We start from the raw sequence: 21,768 nt of genomic DNA, 5'->3' as shown, positions 1-21,768 counted from the left end.
GAGTTGTACTCTTACTGAGCAGGATTCAGCTTATGCTGCTGACAGAGCAGTAGGGAGCTCCTGGTAACTTTATTAGCCGAATTTTCAGTTTTCAACCCGAATTTTCGGTTTTCTCCGTATACATACGCTGCTTGTGGTGCTTTAACAACCAAACTGTTTTATGGGAGAACCAAGACACCTTTGATATCCCACTGAAATGTATGGGGAATGCTCTATGGGTGGTATCTCCTCTGGCAGTAACACAAGTTAGAGCCCTGCACGGAACCAATTTCCCAGACCCGAACCCGCAGCCTGCAACCCGAACTACAACCTGCATATTTATCCACTTTGATCCACTACCCGACCCAGACTCGCAACTGGGTCGCAATTCACAACCTGCCGACCACCATCAAACAGGAAGTGATGTTGCTGCCGGAAGTGACGTCATCAGAAGTGGTCGGGGACAGAAACATGTTTTGTAAAACTTTAAAAGGCGTAAAATATTGACAATATTACATAAGATAAGAAATTTAGATGAGACCTGCAACCCGACCCGCGACCCGCAGACCTGCATCTATACCTGCACCTGAAAATCCTCCCCAAATTCCACAGGGTGCCCCGCTTTTTTTGCACGTAGCCCGACCCGTTGCAGGACTCTAACACAAGTGAAGGCAATAATATGGCAATGATTATTTGGGGATGCAGTGTGTTTTCTTTGCCGTTATAATGAACAGCTGTTAAATGTAGACGCTGATGTTTCTGCAAGTAAATTTTTCATTCGACCCTTCCACATCCTGACTGATTCCTAAAACCTAAGCAGAACATGGACAGACTGCAATTGGGAATTCTTATAATTTTATTTTCCTTCACCTTTTGATCTACTTTGTATTTCCTAAGAAGTTCACTAGAAATATTATTCTGCCTGGGCAGTTCCACATCTCTAACTAAGCTCCACCAGACTTTTAAACTAAACAGTGAATAAGCAAACTGTCAAAACTTTCCTGACATCCCTTCAGTTCATAGTTAAATGCTATGTTCAGGCAAATTTGTATATGGGCTGTCCAGCTGCATTTGTAAACATAGTTCTCAGCAGTCTTGGTAAATACAGACTGTAAAAGGGCTAGTCGGCTATCTCTGGAAGTTGCAGAAATTCAAGAATGAGAATTGATCACTTTCAATGATTAATAAATCAACTGATGTGTTGCACAAGTGTCCTTGATGATTTATATGTATATACTGTATATTCTATATACTGTTTCTTTGTTCAGAGGCATATTATGGCTCTGATGACTTAGACCTTGTGTAGGGGAATATCTGATACATTTTGTAGGTACCCCTCTGTATAAGCTACCGGATGCATAGCCACAAGGACATAAAGGAGTGATTTGCATATGTCTGCCCATAATGCCTTATGTGAGAGTTAAAACTCTCATTTGGGGTATTAAGGCAGTGCTAAGTACAGTATATGTCACGAGGCAAGTCAATACCTTCTGTTTTCAACATGTTTTGCATGTGAAAGGATTTTTGCCTCCTTATAGCCCATCTCATCCTAACCAGGTTAGCTTCTCTGCTTCTATATAGGCTGTGAGCAAGCTACCCCCTTCATCATTTTATACCCCCATTTTGCCATCATTTCCCTCTTTTATTTAAAGGAGGTTATAAAACAGCCTATTGCGATGAAATAATGGAGATATAGGCTAGGCTGAATCTGCAGGCTAATCAGCTGGCATACTTCTAGAAGACAAGGGCATAACAATCTCTTGGAGGGCCACATCTGGAAACCTTGTTTTAAAAGACCTTAATAGTATCCCTGAACTTCCCTTCTAACCAAATACTGTCAAAGTACTCCGTCCAGTGACATTTTGAGAGGGGAATTACCATTCTTAATTTAAATTGAACCTTGTATGCTTTCAGGAAAATGACTGTGTTACCCAACAGGAACCCTCCTGTATTTTTATATTTACTGTAATGCTGTGTGCATCCTTTCCCAGTCCTGCTGCTTGGAAATTCCTGACCCGCCGTGCTACAGAGTGCTTTGTACAGTTATTCCCCAAGTTCTGCCCAAGCAAATGACAGTTTTGTTAGAGTAGCGAGTACTGGCAGTTGATTAAACATTAGTGTGATTCATACACTGTATAAAAGTACATAGATTATATTTATGGTAAAATTTATGCTTTATCCATTTATATATTTTTAACTATACATGTTAGAATTTGGGTTACATCTTCAAGGCAATTTATTTCTCTTGTTTACCCTATAAGAACTAATACTTGTAAAGAAACACATAGTATAGAATACCTCTCCATTGCCAATACCTATCCTGGCTTTATGTCTATGGTTACAATTTTATCTGTTAGTTGGGCTGTTTCTATACCAGTTTGAAGCAAATAAGTGGTGAAAAGCTCTTCCAACCATACTCCTTGTCCCAGCCAGATTTGTTGGTGGATCATTAGTTCAACACATACATTTATGATCCCGGACATTTTGGAAGCAAATTGCTATAATGCAGATTTCCAGCATAATAGTGGCTGTGCAGGGCGTTGCGTCAGATTCATCAAAAAGAACACAATTGTGCATGAGTGTGGTAGCAAATCTATTGCAGCTAACATTTTCAGAATAGGAATTGTGTCACTTCCGGCAAGTGGCATTAAAATGTTTGCTGTATGATTGTAGGTATGGCAGAACCAGCAAACAGGTTTAGAAACACCTTTATATAGTGAGAGGAAATACCTTTCTATACAGTTGTGTTCTGAAGGGTGGTATAATCTGCTTTCTGGCACTGATTTTTCTTGCCAAGTCTGCAAGAGGTGCAGTTATGGTATAATGGAATTGATATATTGTCATTTAAAGCCATAGCCTAATAGCATAGGCCATATACTTCTCTCTACATAGGAAGCCCAGCACCATTTATACGTGTAAATTCATCCACTCCTAATAAGGCAAATACTTGGGGTAAATTAATAAAAATAAATTGAAACTAGGAAACGTCCTACTGAGAAAAAGTTCTCTCGATTACTGTTGTATTTCCCATGATTTTTACTAAAGCTTTTATTAATGTTTCTAAATGATTTGAAGGTTCCTGTTGAATAAACCACAGGAGGATCTTGCCAACTTCCTCATGTTTTTCTTGTCTTGTTTCATAACATGTTTGTTGTCTTTCAGATATTGGCCTATGCAATAACTTGCATAATGAGTTCTTTACATGGCAGAGTGATACGTCTGAGGGCCATAGTAGAAGAAGCAGTGGTGATTTCTGGTGCTTCTCTGCCAGCTAAAATACACTGGTGGAGTGTTGTAGCTTAAACAAATGGAAGAGAGTACAATTTTAATTTGCCAGTAATATAAACACATAAAAAGGGGCGACTGTAACACTCTTTAGGTGTATAATGCCAAAAGATAAATGTTAAGATGCTCTTGTGAACAAAGAACAGCGGGCGGGTACGGTATACGCAGAGTAAATAGGATTTTAATTTGATAATGTTTTTGCATTAAATGCGCCCTATCCCTAGTGAGCTCCTAATTTAATTTAATTGAATGTAATTGATTGTATTGCTCACTATGATGGTAGATTTAGGCGTTTCTTATTCAAATGAACAATAGCTATAGGGGAAGCTTTTTACCTGGCCGAAATGCATTGGGAAGGGAAGCATCTCGCATGCTGTAGCCCCTTATATACTTGCTATGGAAATGAATGCATCAGTTGCTATGGCTGTCACATAATGCCTGAAAGGGCTTAATCACAGGAGCAATATGATCCTCTGAATGTGAAAACCTTTCTGTAAGGTTGCCACCTGGCTGGTAAAAATCATGCTTAATGCCAATGTTACTAATAAGGCAAAAATATAGAAAGGCTGGTAATTTTTCCCTGAAAAGGTGGCAACCCTCCCTTCCTGGTGCAACCAACCAACCTTTTTATTGACTATTCCATCACAAAACCTTGTCTGAACCTGCTGTAGCTGTCATACATGTTGCAATATACTCCTCCCCTAGTCTCCCTCACTGTCCTAAAGTGACAGCATTAAATATAATTTGTATTTGGAGCATTTCCTGCTGAAGAAAAGGAAGTTGTTCTCTCCTAAATGCTTCAGTAATTTAATATTTTCTGGGATGAAGATTAAAGGCAAAATAAAAAGGCATCATTTACAAAGGCCAAAATACACCTCATCCAGTCTATGGACCAACTCCATTGCTTAATATTTAATTTATACTGTATGTACATTGCCAATATTACACTATTATTTGCTTCTTTTGCCTCCACCTGTTGGCACCGTGAGTCTCTGCCAGGGCTTTCCTGTAAGAATACCTTTATGTCATCACTCAGGAGATCTCACTAACATTCAAGATGAGAAACCTTATTAGGAATGCTATAGGGGTCATTTCCTTCCTGCCCCTGCCACAAGTGCATGAGCCTAATGGGTACAACATCTCTCTCTTTATTGCTCAATCACATTGGACTTACAGAAGGGGTATTGCTGAACCCTGTAACTTGCTCTGGATAAAAAAAGTGTCAGGAGGTGCAACGAGCAGTGCCAGTGGACGGAAGGCAGCCTTTTACCCTCTGCAACTGCAGGCATTCCCATTTTAAAGCACAAAGACTGCCGGCTGCAATGGGCTAGTTCAAGGCAAGAGATGTAAAAGGACAATATTACTTAAATGAATAAATAAATAGTTTGGTAAGATTCTTTAATATGCCACTTAATTTGATATAAAATCTGTTGCTTAAGTATTTATTTAGGCTGAATTATTAATGCAATCAACTTATAGAAGTAATTTCATTTGCGACTAAAATATTATGCAATATAAACATGTTTTGTAATGTTCCCACATGCACTCTCCTGTGTAGCTGTATATAATGATTTCCATGGGCATGATTAATGCTTCTGTAATGCAGCTGATCAGTAGTCAGGAATGTGTAGGCAGGTAGTTATTGATTATTTTGCACTGGAAGATATCCCATCTGTTTATATCTGTTATATGTAACCAACCTCGAATCATGTTACCTTTCCTTTGACCTTACAGAAAGCACAGACAGGTTAACTAAGGAGGAGGTAGAGTTTGGTCTTAGCACAAAGCTGCTGACTGTGCATAGTAATCAGCTTTACTGCATTAGCCTACAACTTCCAAAGTAAATTCCACTCTACAGCCTTTGCCTCTAACTAGACATTCTAGGCAGTGATTGTAGCAGGACAATTATTCACATATTACTCTAAGAAATTATACTGACATTTTATTCGGACTGTGAAATTTCTCTTTCAAAGCACTAAAACGGAAACTTTACTTTTTTAAATGTCATGTTGTTGGACAATGAAACAAATGAAACTTTAATGGGTGTGAAACCCCTCCAGTGATAAACCTGGGACCCTAAGCTGGCACTCTTCTTCTTTAATAAAAAAAAAGGACAGGACCTCTTGTGCCACCCTGGGCAGATACATACACACTATAGAACATGGGCTATTTCTGTACCATGCATGTGTACAACTTCATTTAAATTGCCCAGTTTTTTTGCCCAGGCTGTTTCTCCTTTCAGAAAACGGCCTGAGGAAAATACTAAGACAGTGCCACACCACCATATTGCTTACATTTCCAAGATGCTCCTAAAAAAGAATTACACTTATGCAGTAGAGTGAAATCTGGAAATGTTTTTGAACTGTGTATACAAAAAAGTTTACTCGCATCAACTCTAACCTGCCTGGCGCTCTGTCTCTATTTATATACCAGAGCCCAGTCTGTCGATCTCTGATATCACCAAATGGAGTAGGGCAAAGCAGGCTTGAGTACATAAAAGTTGACAGTTGGAGGCAGAGAAGGGGCATAAAGACATTGCGGGTCGTGAAGAGAAATGTTCGCCCTGCACCTGCTGCGACTGATATCGGGTCCTGCCAGTTTTGAGCTGGTCTGTACATCACTATAAGTCAAGGTTGCCTGGTATCAGGCCCTGGAAATCTGTGGGTTCTGGCAAATTCTGAAGGGGCTGCTGTAAGATGCCATAGAAAGTGACTATTAAGTGGGCTAGTGGGGGCTGTTTGGGCCTCTGTGTACTAGGAATGCCAGGGCCTATTCTGAATCCCAGTCCTCCCTGGTAGTTCTATAATTCAAAACCCACAAAATAGGTTAATTACAAATTGTCTCAGAATTACATTCTCTATCTGATACTAAAACTGATGATCTAAAAACTAAATTTAATTAAAGTTTCAATGTTAAAATAGCTGGTGTGACTTCCTTACGCACTCTGTATTCTATATGCTCTTTGTGGCTTAGCAATGTTACTCGACAATTCTACCTTTTAGATTTTTTTTTCCTTACTGTATCTTTTATGTGAATACCTTCAGACATGTATATGGGGCTTCCGTTTTAACCACACTTTGTGGATAACCATGCTCTCTCTCTTTAGTCTACTTTCAAGAGTGAGATGAATACCTGGTTTATTCAATGCAAAATCCAAACTTTGTTGACAAAATGACAACAAATATCTAACTCTATAGATATATAGATATATATAGTGAAGGTTTATTCTTGCTCAACGTTTCGGCGCTCCAACGGAAGCTGTCTTCAGGAGGGTGAATACACACACACAACAGTGATTCTTTTTATAAAGTGTTAATGTCTGCCTTCATTTGAGTTTTAATTGTGCTTTTATATAAAATGCAGTTGAAATGGCCATTCAGAATGATCAGAAAATATAGATGTGGGTTGCAGGTGTGAATCAATTTTAGTTCATAGCCATTTTTATGCCCCCATTCTTTGTTTCTCATTTGCTCCCTTTAAGAAATGTTTTCCATGTATCTCACTGACTTTGAAATGTTGGAACATGTTTATCTCCTCTGCCCCAGCTATTTCATAACGGATTTCTCTGCAAAGCTTGGAAGAGGATATGGCTGGAAGCTTGGCACTGGCAGCGTTGTTAATCACCCATTGCTGCGTTTAGTTTTATTAATACTGTGTGCCCCAGAGATGTAGCAATGGAGCAAAATGTGTTCATTGTTTCCCGAGCTGGCATAATCGTGGCCTTTTCCTGCAGTAGACAGTTTTGAGAAACCCTGCCCAGTTGGCATGGAATATGCTTTGTTCACTTATTTTTGTTATTAATCTCTTATTTAAAACTGAAGTTAAAAAAAGGAGGCGAAAAGAACAGCATTTAATTTCCTACATTCTCTGACAAAATAAATCCTGAATTTGACTTCTCCTTAGTTATGCGCATTACATAATGCCTTTGGTGGTGTTTTTGGTGCTCGGCTCGTACAGGGTGTATGCAACATCTACATTTGCTGTACTGTCCTTTTATAGTTATTTATAGTTATTTAGCCATCTTATAGCTAGGCCAGCACTAAGCACACCAGCAGGGATAGAACTTCTTCTCTAGAAGGACTCATGGGTAATTTCCTGGTGGACAGCAAAATGGAAATTCATGATTTTAGAGTCAGTAGGACTAGGGATGCACTGAATCCACTATTTTGGATTCAGCCGAACCCCCGAATCCTTCGCGAAAGATTCGGCCAAATACCGAACTATATCAGATTTGCATATGCAAATTGGGTGGGAAGGGGAAAAAACAATTGTTACTTCCTTGTTTTGTGACAAAAAGTTGCGCTATTTCCCTCCCCCCGCCCCTAATTTTCATATTTATTTAGTGGGGGTTATTCGGCCGGGAAGAAGGATTCGGCCGAATCCTGCTGAAAAAGGCCGAATCCTGGATTCGGTGCATCCTTAAGTAGGACATACTTTTAGATTGTAGTACACTCCTTATTTTACATTTTTTACAATGAATATTGCATAATATAGAAATTTTCTTTTGATATTTCTTGCTCTAAACAGGGTAAAGATTGAAACTGAAAGTAAAGTCACATCCTACTAATTTTCTAGTTATGACACGCTGGCAAAAAAAAAATTCCAGTCTACTGAGAAGAAAACAAATCCCTTTGCCATGAAAGGCCCCTGGTATGTGAGGTGTGTTTTCATCTAACAATATAAATGTGGTCATTTGAAACCATAAGCACAGTTGTACTTGTTCCCAGTCAGTTACATGATAAGAACTTGCATCAACATACACTTCTTGCACTTTTGTGAAGTTGTGCACAGCGCATCTTGCCTCCTGTTGTGCCTAATGATGCAGGGGAACCCTGGGTCTACTGCCACTTCCAAACCAGAGATCCCCCAAGCAGTCTGCGCCGATCGCCACAGTGCAGTTGCACTGAAATAATACAATGCACCTTTCACTCTTCTCACCAGAAATGACACCAGCCAGAATATTTCACTGCAGTAGTGTTCTATTGTATCAAAGCACAAGCACAACCATGCTAAATGTTGCATTATGAGTAGTTGAGCTGATCTTAGCCCACTGCATTTGCAGTTGTCAATGACCCCTAAAGTCTTATAAACTTTTGTTTCCCTTTAAAATACATTGACTGTCAGATACAGATGCATGTGAACAAGGAGCTATCTGACTTGATTGATTCTACATTAAAGGAAAACTACACCCCCAAAATGAATACTAAAGCAATAAATAGTTTATAATGTATCATATTAAGTGGCATATTACCAAACTGCATTATATATTTAACTAAATATTGCCCTTCTACATCTTTTCCCTTGAGCCCCATTTTATGATTGTCTCTGTGCTGCCTCAGAGATCTCCTGACCAGAAATACTGCAGCTCTAACTAACAGGCAGAAGTGTAGGAGCAAAAGACAGAACGCTGTCCATTCATTGGCTCATGTGACCTAACAAGTATGGTCTGTTTGCTTTGTTTTTGTGCACCAGGAATAATAGGAGGTGGCCTTTATTACTTTAAAATTGCTATTTTCTAGAATTTCCCAATGGCACATACTTCTTAAAACGTACATTGTTATAAAAATGGTTTATTTACATGAAGCATGGTTTTACATATGAGCTGTTTTATGCAATATATATTTTTATAGAGACCTACATTGTTCGGGAGTATAGTTTTCCTTAAAACAACATAAAATTTTGCCCGTCCTACAAATCCCGTGCAGTTGCATTAATGTTGTGGCACAGATACGTGTCCAGTATAGATGTGTCCTTAGTGTTATTGCTCAGACCTGGCACAACTCCAGGTGTTTAGCAAAGATCAACTGTTCCACTAATCATTCAGCCTGTTCCATTGTAACTGAGCTACAGAAACGGATCTCCTATCAGGCATTTGGTTTGGAGTTTGAACACTGTTACTTTTATTCCAGACATGCTAAATATTATTTGAATCATGACCTAATTATTCATTTGTAGATCAGAATTATACATGGAGTAATTAACAAACTTTTGTGCTTAATAAAAAAAAGAAGGTTACAGTAAGTACTAGAGCTTATCCGCTTAACTGTCTCTATTCTTGGAACTGGAGGTACCAGAGAGCTGGGTTGCTTGTGGGTGCAAGGCTGACCTAACAGATAGTGACAGATAACCATTACATCCTGTTTTTCTATAGCCACCTATTTATTCTGTGGTTAAACAGGTAAAAATTGATCTTATTAGTCAGTCAGTGGCACACGCACACACTTTTTAAACTTTGTTTAAAAGTATAAAAACGTAACTATTTTCTGTTGTAAAGAAAGGTTTCTACGTATGAATCACATAGTATTTGATGTCTTGATTTGCTTTAATGCCCTTTGAGATTAATAGTATTCCGTATGTATTCTTAAAAGAGTTGTTCACCTTCCAAACAACTTTTTCAGGTGAAAAATGTAACTAAGAAAATAGTCACAAATAGAACATGATTGGAAAAAGACTTTATTTCTGGTGAACTATCTGAAACCAACTGAACTGGAAAAAGTGTTGGAAGGTAAACAACCCCTTTAATTATCTGAGCATTAATTATGTATGCAGTTTTGACAGACCATCCTAAAGTCCATCTGCCAATACCCCTTCTTGCCGGGTGATGTTCCTGTTAGATCGCTGATGTGATTAGCCCTTCTGTGTGGATGATCACAATGTACAGTATTCAGGGTTCGGCTAGTACAGGTATGGGAATCCCTTATCCCGAAACCCATTATTCAGAAAGCTCTGAATTTCTGGAAGACCATTTCCCATAGACTCAATTTTAATTAAATAACTTACATTATTACCACCGGGACTTCCACATCAGGAACCCCCCCCCCCCTTCCAACACTTATCTTCTTGCGTATCCCTTCTTGCACGTCATTTGTAATTGCAATTAGCGAGGAGAGGTCAGAAAGGAGTGCAGAAGGCCAGGAGCTTCCAGCTCTAGGGAACAGATCTGGGCCAGTCCGACTCTGGATAAATTCCTTTTTCTATGTAATAATAAAGCAGTGCTTTGTAATTTGTTCTCACTAAGATATACATTTCTTCTAATTGGAGACAAAATAATCCTATTGGTTTGTTTAATATTGAAATAATTTTTTAAGTAGACTTAGGGGCAAATTTACTTATGGTCGAATATCGAGGGTTAATTAACCCTCAATATTCGACTGCCGAATGGAAATCCTTCTACTTCGAATATCGAAGTCGAAGGATTTACCGCAATTTGTTCGATCGAACGAAAAATCATTCGATCGAACGATTAAATCCTTTGAATCGAACGATTTTTCTTTGACCAAAAAATACTTAGAAAGCCTATGGGGACCTTCCCCATAGGCTAACATTGACTTCGGTAGGTTTTAGGTAGCGAACTAGGGGGTCAAAGTCTTTTTTTTTTTTTTAAAGAGACAGTACTTCGACTATCGACTGGTCGAATAGTCGAACGATTTTTAGTTTGAATCTTTCGAATACCAAAGTCGTAGTCGAAGGTTGAAGTAGCCCATTCAATGGTCGAAGTAACGAAAAAAAAAAACATTCAAAATTTGAAGTTTTTTTTATTCTATTCCTTCACTCTAGCTAAGTAAATGGGCCCCTTAAAATATAGTGATCCATATTACAGAAAGATCCCTTACACAAAGTCAAAACATGGTCCCGAACATTCTGGATAACGGATCCCATTCCTGTATATGGGCACCTTAAAACAGATACAGTTATGTTATTTTTAAGATTTTAGAAATATTTTGATCTGTATTACTCTTGATTTCTTATAGAAGCATAATCAATAACAGGTTACATTTTTCATATAATTTTAGTCTATAAGATTTTAAAAAAAATGTTAGGTAGATTTCACCTTTAGGAAATAACGGGGGTTGGGGTCAGCTGTTCTTTTTGCTCCTTTTTTTAGTATTAAACATTTTTATTTTCTTTGCTGTAGGTGAAAATTGAAGTACAGTAGGGAAGGTGAGGTCATTACATTTCTCCAGCCATGGAAGTGGATAAACACTCTGTTTGGGATTCCCTAAAAGAAAAGACTCGTCCTTTAATTCAAAACTTGTCCATGAGGAAAAGCAAGAAAAATTCACTCAAAGTAGATATCAAGAAAAGGCGCAAACTGGGTCAACAGATGAGTTTGTCAGTGCCTAATATGAAAGAGATTGGATGTATGACACAAGAAGAGAATGATTACAAAGAAACTCAGGTGTCTGCCTGCTCAGTCTCCAACCGCTATTCATCTCCTATGCTCTTTCACAGCAGACAAAGGGAATATTTTAAACAATCCAAAGAAACCAACACTTGGGTTCAAGAGGACAGTGTGCATATGAAAATTATAGTGACCGAATATGATGATTTGGACTGTTCACAATCGGGACCAAAGAATGACACTTGTGAGGATAATATATTAGACTTGCTGCAGAAGGAATGCTTAGGTGATGATCCATCTGATCAGAAGCCTGAGGTTTGTTATACAATTTAATGTGGAAAGGCTCTAAATCAAAAATATGATGCCACCTAGTCCAGTCTGCTCATTATTTTCCACCTAGCATCTCTCTTTACAATCTCTAGTAAGAGAGAGAAATGCAATGTTTTGGGCATCTATGTACATCTATGGCAGCTTACATATTTTATTTTTAGTATTTGGTTATACAGTTAACAAATAGAAAGCGGTGTATGGTAGATAGGGACTTGTATCTTGACTGTGAAAAAACAACATATTGGTATTTTTATCAGGTAAACATAAAGGGGAACTATTGTGAAAAGGAAAATGTAATATAAAACTCATCAAACTGAAATAAGAAACATTCCTAATACAAACAAAAAAAAATTCTGTACGTTTCTTTTACTCTTCATTCTCTCTTCATGCAGGAGTTGGGATATTAATTGACAGTTAGATCCACTATATCTTAAAGGGGGGGGCTCCTTTTGGCTAGAAGATGTATTAGAGCTCAGTCTATTTAAATCACCAGACATCAAGTCTCTCTACATGCAGAATTTGTGCAACAGACAGTTGTTTTGTTTGTACTGGAATCAGTTATTTGAGTGAGCTCTACTTCATCTGCTAGGATAGGAAGCTCCCCCTTATAAGATACAGTATATAGGATCTAACTGTCAATGAATATCTGACACCCAAATGCTGCATGAAGACAGAATGAAGGGTAACAGATGCTGAGAGAGGGATAGTGAAGATAAACTTGATTATTTCAGAAACAATGCAAAATATTTAATTGACTATATTTAGAAACTTATTATTTCAGTATGATGAAGCTTGTATTACATTTTCAATTTCGTCATAGTTCCCCTTTAAGCTTTCTAAATCTGCCAGTTTTTGTGTTACTGTACTTTTTTAAAGAAATATGAAGTTTTACAACTATAAGATTATTTATAACTATGCAATCCTATAACTATATGATTGCCATGGTATGTGGCATATAAGACCCCAAAATTATAGCATGGCTGGCACTAGAGCTTCATTACAAAAGTACGCAGCTGAAATTGTAATAGAAAACTATACATTTCTGTAAAGTAAAAATGGGTAAATACTGTATGGGGCCGATTCACTAACTTCGAGTGAAGGATTCGAAGTAAAAAAAACTTCGAATTTCAAAGTGTTTTTTGGGCTACTTCGACCTTCGACTTCGAATCGAAGGATTCAAACTAAAAATCGTTCGACTATTCGATAGTCGAAGTACTGTCTCTTTAAAAAAAACTTCGACCCCCTAATTCGCCATCTAAAAGCTACCGAACTCAATGTTAGCCTATGGGGAAGGTCCCCATAGGGTTTCCTACGTTTTTTTGGTCGAAGGATAATCCCTTGATCGTTGGATTAAAATCCTTCGAATAGTTCGGTTCGAAGGATTTAATCGTTTGATCGAAGGATTATTCCTTCGATCGTTCGATCAAACTATTTGCGTTAAAATCCTTCGACTTCGATATTCGAAGTCAAAGGATTTTAATTCCCAGTCGAATATCGAGGGTTAATTAACCCTCGATATTCGACCCTTGGTGAATCGGCCCCTATGTCTTTACTCCAAAACTATGTGATATGTAATGACCCCAAAATAACAATAGCGGTTATATATTTTCAAAGCTAGCAAACTAGCTGTGTTTTTATGTGTGGTAAAATCCCTTAACAATATGTTGATCCATGAAACCATTTTGGAAATTACGCATTCTTAAAAATTATAAATGGGTCTTTTAAATCCAAATTACCAAACTTGAGAGCTCTGCTGAATCAGCAGTTTTTATGAAATTTTCTGAAAATCTCCTTAAAGCTCAACAGTACATATATAAAACCACATATTTTAATGTCGGGGTCTTCTGAATAGTTTCATGTCCACTATTCACAGGAAAACCAAGGTATGTGGCATGGTGAAATCCCAGAATAATAAGTGAAACCAATCAAAGCAATGTAAATATATGTAAACTGAGGTCAAAATCATTGTGCAGTATTTGTTTTAAGGCCAATTACCTATAAGCAGTCAAAATAAATATGGGGACCAACATGCAATACAATCGAAGTAATAATAATAAAACACTGGGCAATCAAACACTTTTTAGAGAAGAAAAAACAGTACAGTAAAAATGGGTAAGCCATTTGTATATGTGTGCACTTTTCAGTTTGTGTGTGCAATAATCCCCAATCATATAAAAAAGAAGTGTTTAGTGGTTTATATACAGTGGAAGGGAGCTGTAGTTGCAGATTGTGTTAGTGAGAGCCTGGCTGTGTGACACTGCAGAGGGTACGGAGCAGTCAAGATGGGCATGAATAGTTCTCATCCTATACTGATGGCATGGTGCTGGTGTTAGCCTTGGAGCCAATTATAATCCATCATCCCGCCAAAGACAAATTACCTTCTGTAAACACCCAGAGTAGGAAACGTGCGGCTCCCTGCACATAGACGTGCATGGCTCAAAAGCAATCTGATGAGAAAACACATTTCTGTGGTTGAGCCCAGCAGACCAGGAAGTGTTGTTTAAGAAATAACATCTAGCAGGATGTGCATTGTCTGATATCACATGCCTCAGGATTGGTGGGTTTGACTGAATACATTACATTTCTAAAACAAACTCAATAAGCCTAATTGGTTTCATCTGAACATATAAAAAAAAAGGCAGGGTAAGCCTGGAGGCTTGATCAGTAAAAATACCAAGGTCAATTTAATTACTGTTTATTGTCTTTTCTTGTGCAGTCACCCTCCACGTGGTTTGCTGTCTAGACCAGTTGCTCCATTTGGGTGCAAGAGAGCTGTTTAAGGTAGTGCTGTTCTTCATGCCAGCTCTGAGCAAGTTCTCGAGAGCCTTGCACCCTGTGAAAATGAAATTACATCCAATTCTTGTCAGTGGCTTAAGGTGGCCATAGACTCAAAGATCTGCTCGTTTGGCGACATCGCCAAACGAGCGGATCTTTCCCCGATATGCCACTAAACTGCGTGGCTATATCAGGGGTAATTCGAGCGTTCGGCTGTATGGCCGAACGATCGAATTACGATGCGCCAAGCGGCTCCGACGGGTCGGTCGGGTAAAAATCCAACCTTACCGATCGATATCGTGGCCAGATATCGATCGGGAAGACCCGTCGGAAGCCCCCATACACGGGCAGATAAGCTGTCAAATCGGTCCAAACGACCGATATCGGCAGCTTTATCTGCCCGTGTATGGCCACCTTTACTGCGGTATATTTCTTCTTAGGGAATGCAGAAAGTAACATATGGGTACATGTGAGTATCTTCTACCATGAATGTGGGAAAGAGAAAGAAAATGGTTTCTGCTGATATTCTGCTGAAATTTCTGAACCCATTAACACTGGCCTGATAAATTCTCATACACAATTACAGAAACAGTCTCTCTGGATTGTACTGGATTTAAAGGAAAACTAAACCCTGTAAAATTAATATGGCTTTAAATGCCACTGGACTTGCACCAGAGTAAAGTTTCAGCTTCTCCATAGCAGCAATGATCCAGAACTTGTCACAAGGGGTCGCCATCTTTGAAAATGTCTGCAACACTCAAATGCTCAGTGGGCTCTGAGCAGCTGTTGAGAAACTAAGCTTAGGGGTCGTCGCAAATTATCAAGCAGAAAAATAGGTTGGCCTGTAATATAAACTGATGCTACAGGCCTGATTATTAAATTCTGGTGCTAGTAGCACTGATTTCTGTGCTGTCACGCAGTAATTACATGTATTAATTACTAATCAGCTTTCTGTTGTGACATATATATTCTATGTGCTCTGTTTATTGTGAGTCAGACCCTAAGATCAGTAAGTGACAGCAGCACAGAGCATGTGCAGTGAATCAGCAGAAAAGAAGATGGGGAGCTACTGGGGCATATTCGGTGGCAAAGATCTTCCCTGCAAGGCTATGGTTGCCTTGGGCTGGAACAGAAGCCCAAAACATAATGTGCAACATTTCTAACTTCTTTAATTAAGCTTTATTTCTCCTTTTAAGGGACTGATTTACAGGATAATGTAATTGTTGACACTAATTCTGACCATAGGCTTCAGTAAATCTAATCTCATTTGCAGTATGGTGGTGCATTGGTTAGCTCAGTTTCTTTGCAGAGCTAGGGTCCTAGGTTTTATTTAGCCTGGGTACTATGTACAGTATATTTTTCCATGCGTGCATGGGTTTCCTCCCGCACCCCAAAAATAACAATAATTGTCTCCTTTCTAAAATTGACCATTACCTGTGAATAATGACCTTAGACTGTAAACTGCAATTTGGAAGGGACTTATATGAGTGATATCTCTGTAAAGAACTGTAAAATATGTGAGAACTATAGGAATAATTCATAATAATATGCTGCCATGTGTAATTACATTTGTGCGTTATGTTCGATGGTAAATACAGTGCCGGAATCTCTGCAGAGAGCGAGCAGCTTGTGGAATATGGCCGCAGTGCCCACTGCCAAGCTGTCTCCGCATTTGTTACATTATGGCAGGAGATTCTCATGCAGAATAAGTATAGCAGATCAGTTCATCTACTTGTGTGAGGGAATGCCAGTTAATGAAGAATTCAAAGATTTCCCATGTGCAATATCTTTCAGCGCTGAATGGAAAGGTCCCTATTTGTTTGCTGTTAAGTGACAAATGTTTTGTGAAGGATGTTGGGATTTGTTGTATAATCTTGTTGGATTTTCATGAAGTTTGGGAAACTCTTCTCTAGTATTATTGCAGTTTGCTCTGTGAGGAAAGAAAATCAGTACCAAGGGTTTAATAGTTGTGCCCCTGTATTATACAGTAATGAACAGTAATTATACAGTAATGAACAAGTGGCCCTCGGGTGGTACTTCCCAACTAGGTGGAGAAGAAGTTCAAGACTTTGGGCTATTCTTAAATAGTTTGTGAATCTGTCCATGAGATATACTTTTTCTTGTCACTGTCTTTAAGAATACTTCTTTAATGGCCTTCATTTCAGTCCCTCTTATGTTACCTTTTTCTTGCAGGAACGTTCAGGCAGTATTGATCTGAATTCATCACTGGCATCCCAGCTTTCTGCCGAACTAAGTGTAAGTACGGTTATTCATGAACCCCTCTGTGTCATGCCTAATCTCTCAACATCTATGAAACTGCCTTTAAAGGAGAAGGAAAGCTACAGAAGCAGTTTATTGCCAATAGATTAGCCACAATAGTGCAAGCTAGAACAGTATATTTATTCTGCAGAATGCTTTACCATACATGAGTAAACAGCTTTAAAATGTCTCTCTGCTTGTTTAGGATGGCAGTTTGGTGTGCGATCACTTCCTGCCTGAGTCACTCCCTGAGTCACTCCCTGTTCACTCATAGCTCTGATTACAGATTACAGCAAGGAGGGGAGGATGGAGGAAGAGAGGAGCAAACTGAGCATGCTCAAGCCCTAGCCCTGGAGGTTTAAGCTGAAAACAGGAAGTCTTATACAGAAGCCCATGTATTCACAATAGAAGGAAAGAAAAGCTGTGCTTCGTTTGACAGATAACTCAGAGCAGCATTACTTTGAGGGTTTACTGGTGTATTTATATAAAGTTTTCCTTTAACAGTTAGGCACCCCCAAGTGATTGTATATACTTACCTCATACCCTGGGCCGGTGCTCCTATCAGGAGAAAACTGCACCGCTACAAGGGTTCCTCCAACGAGTACCATGATTGCCTTCTTGCTTCTTCAAATTTACTGTGGCAGACACATGCGGAGTAGAATGAAATGGCCTACTTCTTTGTTAAAGTTCAGTTTTTTGCTCTACTGCGCACGTGTAGCCGCAAGAAGAAAGAAGAAGCAGTAAGGCGATTGATCCGTGGTGCTCTATGGAAGAACCCCGGCCAGTGCAGTTTTCTGCTGATCGGAGCACCGGCCTGGGGTTTCAGGTAAGTATATACAATGACTTGGAGTTTCCTAACTTTTGGCACCACCAAGTAAATAAGGCCTTTCCTTCTCCTTTAAAATGTCCATGATAGCTCAGCTGAAATAGTGCATAGGACGTTCATAGTATAACTCCATGTAACATAATGAATCATTGTGCTAAAAAGAAAACAAATTATGTAAAGTTGTTCCTTCTTACTTCAAAAGGCACACCCCTTTAGAAGTCTAAATTGTGCGTTATGAATGGGGCAAGTTTTAGTATAATGGGCATGGCTCAAGGCATGAACATGCATCTTGGGTCTTTTTTTTTTCATCGGGGCCCCATTCTGCTTTTTGGTAGGTCCTTCTCCAGGTGACCAATGCATTTATAATTGGGTTCCCTTTAAAAAGGAGAGCCCTGATAAAGTCGTAGTATTGTGCACACATCGGATCTGTTACTGCATTGTACCAATATTGAGGAATATAATAATAATAAGTTGTTCACACAGATTTGTAAGCTCTGAAAGTATTACACTAACCTCAAGCTCGCCTAAATAAAATGTTTGTGCAGTTCAAATTCATAATAAAATGGCTAAGGAGCTATGTCACATTTCATGCTTTACTCCTTTTTATTCTGGAGTATAAGTTTAATAATGTTCCTCTGTACATGACTTTAAAGTGTGATTTAATTCCAACAGAATCTGGGTTTATTCCTATCACTGTTGATCCTTTTGATTTCCTGGTAGAGTAGAAGAGGCAGAGCTGCCATATTGCTTTGTCATGCAGAAAACCATGTTATCTGATTAACTGATTGGTCATTACAACTTCTGTGCAGGGTCTTGAAAACTATGATTGCCTCAACACTTCACCCAGTCTAGTGTCTTATCTCTTGACCATCCACCTGAAAGAGGGGCGGAATCTAGTAATCCGGGATCGCTCAGGTAACATCGCTCTGCTTCTGCCTTTTGTTTTCCAAAGAAATAGTTTTATTGGTTCTTAATACAGCATTCTTTTTCTAAGTGTAGCTTTGCAATATATTCTTTATACCTCTAGCACGTAAAGTATTCAGGATGTATCTTCCACCTGTTTGATTTGCTGGGTGCATAGCCAAGAACATAATGTAATTTAAACAGCTGGGGGGGCACTGAGCTGGCTGCCACTAACCTCTACCTAAAGGGATATGGCTGGAGCACAAATTACTTTGCATTCTGGCACACACTCCTATGCATAGTTTCTAGTTAACACAAAGTATCGTTAATAGGGGATCTCTTTTCCCCAAACCGAGGAAGATGGAATTCTAAGCATTTTTTTTTTCAATTTCAATTTAATTTGCAATGGTTTAAAAGTTATTTGCAAATGCATTTGCTAGAGAAAGCGTGATATGCTTGTTTTTATGTTATGCAGTGCACTTTTAGTTCTGACTCCTGAAATAGTTCAGCAGAAGCCAGCTGATTACCAGACCTGGAGGTGAATCAATTTCTGCTTCATTGTTTCAGGACTGAGTGCTGAGAACAAAAAGGGATAAGCAAATTAGTAACACAATGATATTGTATGGCGGGATGACCCATTCTGAAGGATAAACGGTAACTTTTGTTAATAGCTGCTCTTCGGAGGTGGTGGAAAAATTCAAGTCAGCATTAATCATTTGTGCTTTGTTTTATGACAAATAACTATTCTATCAGGGCAATCACAAAGCAATATGTTTATGGGGGCTATGATCCTGCATGAAAGGAGGACCTGGTGCTGCCAAAAGCTTCATTACTTTATTTTGTCTGGTCCGTATGTGCTGTGTTAACTGGTCCACAGTCGGACATTGTACAATGCTGTTATTTTGTCATCAACGAGAACTGAATGATATTGTGAAATGTCTCCATCTTGTGGAGTCTGATGGGTTTGCAACAGTTTAAAAAAATGCTAACAAATTAAATGTGTATGCATGTTTTATGAGCATTAAGTTGTTCTGTTTCCATCTCCCTTGCTCTTACTGTGATCCTTCTAATCTAATTTGTTAGTAAAAAGTAGGGATGCACTGAATCCACTATTTTGGATTTGGTCGAACCCCAAAATCCTTTGTGAAAGATTCGGCATAATAACGAACCAAACCCTAATTTACATATGCACATCAGCAAAAAATTACATGATTTTGAAGATTCTGATTCGGTTTTCGGCTGAATCTGAATCCTGCTGAATACTGAACTGAATCCTGGATTCGGTGCATCCCTAGTAATAAGTGTGTTATTTGATGTTGCTGCGTGGACAGAATACATTGCCCGAAAACACATCAGTTAATAGTGCTGCTCCAGCAGAATTCTGCACTGAAATCCATTTCTCAAAAGAGCAAACAGATTTTTTCATATTTAACTTTAAAATCTGACATGGGGCTAGACATATTGTCAGTTTCACAGCTGCCCCAGTCATGTGACTTGTGCTCTGATACACACCAATATTGCAACTAAAAAAAATACACTTGCTGGTTCAGGAATGAAATTTTATATTGTAGAGTGAATTATGTGCAGCGTAATCAGTTTAATTTAGAAATAAAAACCATCATAAAAACCAAGAAAACAGTGGCAAATGCTCCATGTGTGTCCCAATATGCCTTTTGGTCCATCTCTGAGGCAGATATGCCCCTGACCATCCAGTTCATGCACCCGAGCATTTAAAGTTGTAGAAGTATTACACACAGGAAGGCTGACAGCTGAGCCACTCATGGGGAACTTTGAAGGTGTATACCAAACACATTTTTCATCGGCACACCACTTACTTTCTTTCCATAGGGTGCATTCAACTCAGGCTACTTCCAAGCCAATTTCTCATACATGAATTCCCATAGGGAGGAAGCACACCAGACACTTGGCTTTGCCTTTTAGAAAATTTATTCCAGCAGAGTTGGCACAAGCTTTCGGGGTCAACCCCTTCCTCAGGTGTGAACTTTGAAGGTGGCATTGCCTGCTTGCTAGCTGTTGACTTAATGCCCTTGAGCCGAAATGATAGGAACACTTTTATGGATTGAAAGGCCACAAAACTCCTTTTTGTAGAACCATCCTCAGTTCAACTCTACATGACGTCAGGATCAGTAGTGTGAGCTTCAGCTGTGCTTCCTTTGGTCTCACAGGACTGAAAATGGTGCAACGTTTTATAGGCTGGAAAACCAATATAAACAGTGCTGCAACCTTTAGGGCGTTCTTTTCTAGTAATGCTGGTATGTTCCAAACCATGTAATATAAGCGTCAACTCATCATACTGAAATAAGAAACTTTGTAAATACAATCAATTAAATATTCTGTATCATTTCTGAAATAATCAAGTTTATGTTCACTTTCCCTCTCTCAGCATCTGTTTCTCTTCATTCTGTCTTCATGCAGCAGATCCAATATATCTTTTAGGGGGCTTCCTTTCCTAGCAGATGTATTAAAGCTCAAATAACTGATTCCAGTACAAACAAAATCTAACAAACTAACTGCCTTTTGCACAAATTCTGCATGTAGAGAGACAGGATTTCTGGTGATTTTAACAGAATGAGCTCTAATACATCTAGGCAAAATGAGCCCCCCTATAAGATATTTTGGATCTGTCAATGACTATCTGCTGTATGAAGACAGAATGAAGAGAAACAGATGCTGAGAGAGGGATAGTGAAGATAAACTTGATGTTTTCAGAAATGGTGCAGAATATTTGATTGATTGTATTTAGAAAGTTTCTAAGTTCAGTGTGCTGAAGCTTGTATTACATTTTCATTTTCTCATTAGTTCCCCTTTAAGACATAATAAAGGAAATTGCTTTTTCACCTTAAAAGAGGAACCTGCAATGTTGAGTGTCTGTGAGTGGCACACATTCTATGGCAGTTTACCCACTTCTGCTTGTGATGAAACTTGTGACATTTATAAGGCCATGGCGAGTCAAATCCTCTATCCTCCTTCTATCCTGGTCACTGCTGCAGAATTCAAATACTGAGGACTTGCCTGTTTTGCTATCCGTAAATCTGTTCCCCCTCATCTATAATCTTGGGGTGATTGTAGGAGCCTTTATTTTAAACCAATACGGGTTATTTCCTCTGTACATTCAATAGGCTTAAAGAGAACTGTTAATGGACACGTTGTATGGCAGTCATTTCCATACCATACCATACATACTCAATCTATTTATTATTAACAAAGCTGCCTGTTTTGCATGTAGAGAACATAGTGCAAAATTCACTATGTCTTAGTTCTTCAACCT

The 21,768-nt window shown here is 38.7% G+C and overlaps 1 protein-coding gene across 2 annotated transcripts in view; it reads left to right on the top strand.

The window, feature by feature from the left end:
• mctp2.S (multiple C2 domains, transmembrane 2 S homeolog) overlaps positions 1-21,768 on the top strand; it is an 86,462-nt gene that overhangs the window by 13,786 nt on the left and 50,908 nt on the right. For both annotated transcript variants that reach the window (XM_018255298.2, XM_018255297.2), the window contains exons 2-4: positions 11,180-11,701; positions 16,685-16,747; positions 18,386-18,491. In XM_018255298.2, coding sequence (XP_018110787.1) covers positions 11,231-11,701; positions 16,685-16,747; positions 18,386-18,491 — 640 coding nt within the window. In that variant the 5' untranslated portion in view covers positions 11,180-11,230. The remainder of the gene's footprint in view (positions 1-11,179; positions 11,702-16,684; positions 16,748-18,385; positions 18,492-21,768) is intronic.

Source organism: Xenopus laevis, chromosome 3S, assembly GCF_017654675.1.
Source record: "Xenopus laevis strain J_2021 chromosome 3S, Xenopus_laevis_v10.1, whole genome shotgun sequence".
Lineage (NCBI taxonomy): Eukaryota > Metazoa > Chordata > Amphibia > Anura > Pipidae > Xenopus > Xenopus laevis.
This window is presented reverse-complemented; position numbering and strand designations above follow the sequence as displayed.